The sequence below is a fragment of the Pseudorasbora parva genome, chromosome 5 (assembly GCF_024679245.1).
Source record: "Pseudorasbora parva isolate DD20220531a chromosome 5, ASM2467924v1, whole genome shotgun sequence".
Classification (NCBI taxonomy): domain Eukaryota; kingdom Metazoa; phylum Chordata; class Actinopteri; order Cypriniformes; family Gobionidae; genus Pseudorasbora; species Pseudorasbora parva.
The window spans coordinates 34,347,392-34,352,391 of NC_090176.1; the positions used below are offsets into that span (position 1 = coordinate 34,347,392).

The 5,000-nt window shown below is 38.3% G+C and overlaps 1 protein-coding gene across 8 annotated transcripts in view; it reads left to right on the top strand.

The window, feature by feature from the left end:
* The window catches only part of dachd (dachshund d), a 148,043-nt gene that overhangs the window by 63,240 nt on the left and 79,803 nt on the right, over positions 1–5,000 (top strand). For all 8 annotated transcript variants that reach the window (XM_067443986.1, XM_067443987.1, XM_067443985.1 and 5 more), the window contains exon 2: positions 891–1,006. In XM_067443986.1, the coding sequence (XP_067300087.1) occupies positions 891–1,006 (116 nt within the window). The remainder of the gene's footprint in view (positions 1–890; positions 1,007–5,000) is intronic.

The following is a 5,000-nucleotide window of genomic DNA, read 5'->3' on the forward strand; positions in this document are numbered from 1 at the left end:
ACGGAATCACTTTTTTTGTTAAAAGCCCTGAGAAATGTCCCCATTAGCTAAAGCGCCCTTGATAACAACTACAACTTTATTAGGGATGCTCTCTGTGAAGAAATATTTCGCAAGCTACTTTTTTTGTGCCGAAATTAGAGTGGAAAATGCATGAATGAACATAACGTAATGTGTGAAATATATCTGACAATCAGCTCGGAGGGTCGTTTTTTTTCTTCTTTTTTTCCTCCGTTGGACTTGCAGTTGTTGCGTCATTAATCATTGTGTGATCTTGGTCACTCACTTCAAGTAATAAAAGTTTCCATCATAAACGCACAACAGGTCTGAGTCACTCCAGCTTCCAGCTACGACTCCTATTAAATCAAGCAAGCAGAACGTTTCCTAAGGCAGCCTTTTTCTTTTTTAATTTCCTAAAGAACCTTAGAATATCATTCATTACCAGAACTACACATATTTGGTTTTTAAAAGTCTCATAAATCAATAGTGGCCTGACTGCAATAATTATATCAAGTTAACATGTAATTTCCAGGCTGAAAGCCGCATGGCCGGATTTTAGCATATGCAAACGAGGTAATTCAAATAGTGTAGGGATATTAATACAGAAGGGCAGGTAACGAGGTGCGGGTCATGAATTATGCATCAAAAAGTGGTTGATCTTCAATAAAGGAAATGAATTCACTGTGTAATCTAATTAGTTATGGAAGTCTATTATGTTGAGCAGTAGAAAGCAACTGTCCTTGAAAAGGAATTTATTTACAGTACATGTTAGCTCTTTGGAATGGAATTGTGTTCTAGTCCGAATGTTAACGCCAACCTCTGTCCCTCACCCCTCCCCTCCTCTCTCCACTTTCCTCTACCTCCCCCCTTCCGCCACTTCACTTCTGTTTTAGCTCAAGACCCGGGAGGCCTCCGAAACGGACCCAGAGTGTGACATCGCCGGAGAACCCTCACATCATGCCGCACTCTGTGCCAGGCCTCATGTCGCCGGGAATCATTCCCCCCACAGGTAACTCACGCAGACCTCCTCCCGCGCCCCGGCCCGTTCTCGTAGCGACCCGCTGCCCATCCGTTAAATGGCACACTGCAAAATCTGACAGCCCTCATCCGAACTACCAGCCAGAACCATTGACCGCTCCCGCCGAACCCCCTCCCTTCCCACCAAGCCCCCCCTGTGCAACCGCAGCCCCAGAATAAATTGGAGTAGAGAGTTGTTCTCTTCTAGATTATTATAGTGGATGCTGCATTCTGCCTTGAGTGGATTTTAATTAGCCCGATTAAATCCACTTCACTGCTATATGTACATAGGCCGTCGTGATGTTAAAGTAAGCTTATCGCCACAAGAATCAACAACAACCGTTTGTGCCTTCAGTTTGCCTGGAGCAAGTCTTATGCTTTTGTTCTATTTATGGCTGGTTTTCATTGTAGCAGCTTTGAAGTCGCTCACGAGAAAGGGTCCTGATTTACATACCGTGCTCTCAGTTGTTCTGCCATCTTTTAATAACACACACTCATTAGGTTATGGTTCACTCCTTGTTAATGTACAGTTAACTCCCTGTTAAGTCTCTCTTGTGGATTCTTAAGCAATTATTAAACACAAAGCCATATAGTTATCATTTTAAACCTATAACTACCATTTGTTTGTGTTAATGGGATTTTTTTTCATTGCAAACTGTGATGTTTTCTGTCCTATATGACAACTTATATGGCTGTCACACAAGCCATCACTACATTTTCAGACAAGCAGACTACATTTACATTTACATTACATTTTAGGTGCTGTCAATCAATAAAAAAAACAACTAATTTATTAAATTAATTGTACCTAACATTAAAGTTTTTAATAAATTTTATATAGTTATTATTTAACGTTTAATCTCCATATTAATGCAAAAACATAAAGACAGTATATTTTAAACATTTGATCTAACAGGTAGGAAATATAAAGTATTATCAGTAAACATAGATGAATCCTTACTAAGTCTACAAAAGTTAATTTAAAAGCAGTGAGTGGGTTTCTCTTTCTTTTGGTCTTTGATTTACTCTACAGTAATGATAGACATTACATGCACCGGGTTTATTATGCTGCTGTCACTTTAAGATCTGAAACACGTGACACGGATCCGGATCTGACTCGTATCCGATGTCCTTACAAATCTTTGCGTTCATTTTACTCATTTAAGACTGTGTTTACGAGGATGCTCGACAAAGGTTTCATTTTGTGTGTTTTTGTCAGTTAAAGCGCGAAAAAGAACTTAATCGTGTGCTGTCTGAAGCGGTATTCTTTGATGATTTAATAGCACTTGAATAAATTATAGCATGATCATATACTGTAGTGTAGCCATAGGATCATAGGATGAAGGGAAAAAACTGATGATGTGTTAATTGCTTTAAATATTATTTAATGCATTAAACTGAAATTAATAATAATAATATGCATCCTAATTTTGACAGCCCAACTACATATGTTTACAAGCATTTACTTTTTCAAATGTGACTGAGCTATGCATTTTATTTGTATGCGTGTTCCCTGGAAATTGAACTTAAGATTTTGGCATTGTTGGCACTAACACTGACCATCTTATTTAATCATGTGGTAAGAGTTACATAATGTTAGAATGTTAAGTACATCTTTGAAACTCATTCCGCTGTTTTGGCCATTCGTTATTACAATTCAATGTCACAAATTACGGAACATTAGCCTGACAAGCCAGACCCACATCAAGATGTTTGGTCTGGAAACTCACCATTGACAGCTCAATCCGAGGGGCGGGATAAACGGTTGTCTTTCAAACTCCTTCTGCACGGCGTGCACGCAATTGGATACCGCTACAACCAACCAGAGCAACGAAGGTGAAGCAGAGCTAGTTGATAGAATAAACTTTCGCTGTATCCGGTTGGCAAAACTCTGAACACATCTTCCCTTTTTAAGAATGACTTCAGAGCTGTTCTTTGTTCTTTTCTCAGAGAAAAGCTCAACTCCAAGTCTTTCAGAGTCACGGTCAAAGCTGATTCGAAAGACCCCGCCGTTCGCCAGCTTCTGTGTTTACTAGAAGCACACAAGTGCAACTCGGCCGTCAATATGTTAAGCCCCGCCCACCGACTCTATACACGGTGTGATTGGCCTGACCAGAGTTTGGCGATTACAGCTCAAAAGGGTATTGAGAGTTGCTAGACGACACTCGCGGCAGATTAGATTTGCTGCCGCTAGGGTGTTTCTAGATTTCCAGGCTAACGGAACATAACAATGGAAACAAAACAATATATACTGTTTTTTTTTTTTTTTTATAAACCAAAATTAACACATATGAACCACACTAAATTTAAAACCATGAAAACTTTGTATTTCTATGACTTATTTATACATTGTATCAAAATTAAAAGGCCCTATTTTAACGATTTTAACATTTTATTTTAACGAGGAATCCTTTTATTTTAATATATAAAATATTTTTGTGCTTCTGCATGAGTGTACACACACTGTGCACCTGCCTATAGGTGCATATTACTAACATGTCTTTTAAATAACACAAAGAAAACTGTGTTCGTTTTCAATTGCCTCAAAATAGCAATTTTGACTGTGCGCCAACAATGCACCTGAACACACCTCGTTTTCAGACCAGCACGGCCATGGGCAAACAGATGAGCGCGAGTGCGTTTGCTATTTAAATAACGCGGCGCTTGATGTAAAAATTATAACTGCGTCGGGCTGAAACTAGCTAAAAAAACGTGCGTTGCGCCTGCCGTTGCATTGAGCCGGGTGTATGATAGGGCCCTAAATATTTGTTACTTTAAGCAAACCCTTAAAGCTGAACGATTAACATCATCCATCAGCTGTTCTGTACATTGAAGATTATTGAAATATATGTCAAATGAAAACAATTAGGGAAATCGTTCATTTTAATTTACTAAAGAATTTGTTTTCTATATTATAAGATCAGTTTCTATAATTTTTCATTCCAACATGGCCCTTCCAATGTCATAACTCTGTAAATATGATCAGTCATTTATGTGCTTGCAAAATTTCCAACTTTACTTGAAGGGCACATAAATGAAAGTCATTATAAATTGATATATTTAATTAATTAGTAATAATAAAATAACTATAGTCATGTACGTGGTCGCCATTCTTTTCACATCTCAAACACAACACTTATTTTGTGCTCAAACAATAGAGCAATAGTGTTAGCAACATCAAGCTCATGGGTCCAGTTTACAGGGAATGCTGGACTGATAAAACGTGTAACTTTTTGTTAAAACAAGTGTTGCTTTAAGTAAAAGTGTCTGTCAGATGCTTAAATTGTAAATGTAAAAACTTGAATTGAATGAGGCACTAGTTTAAGCACAAACCTAGTGAAATGTATTCATTTATTTCCTTTGTAATCTGATATGCAAGTGTAACATTCTTTCTGAGAAGGAATCTATTGAAATTCCAGCTTGGCAACAGAACTGGTCATTTTGAATGATGCCTCTGAAGCATTAGTGAAACATTCTGCTTGGGAAACTGTGTCCAGCTGCCCCTTTATGTTTGAGTGAGGTCAGCCTATCAGTGTCTTGTTTAGAAACGGGAACTTAAAGGCCAGTATGAGAGCCCAGGATGAGAGTCTTCTCTTATTTAGTCCTGAGCAACCATAACAAAAAAGCCTTTGATATCCAGGCCTTTAAACCATGAGAGAGGCTCTGATCTTGACATTTTGGTTGGAGCTTCTGAAGAAAAGTAACATTTTATACAATCAAGTTTGTAAGGGTCTTTGGTTGTTTGATGAAGCGATATACAATGAGTAGGTGAAATGAGAGTTGCTCACAGTCGCTTCTCGGATCTTGACCAGCATCAGGATTGGGAAAGCAAATGTAAACAATAGCTCAATACAGCATGAAGGGTCCTAGGTTTTTTTGTTGATGTAACTTCGTCATTAAAGAGTGTAATTGTAATGTTGGCAAATGTTCAGGGCCTTTGTGCACAATGCTGTTAACGTAGCACTTGAGATGTTTTCCTTCCAGTA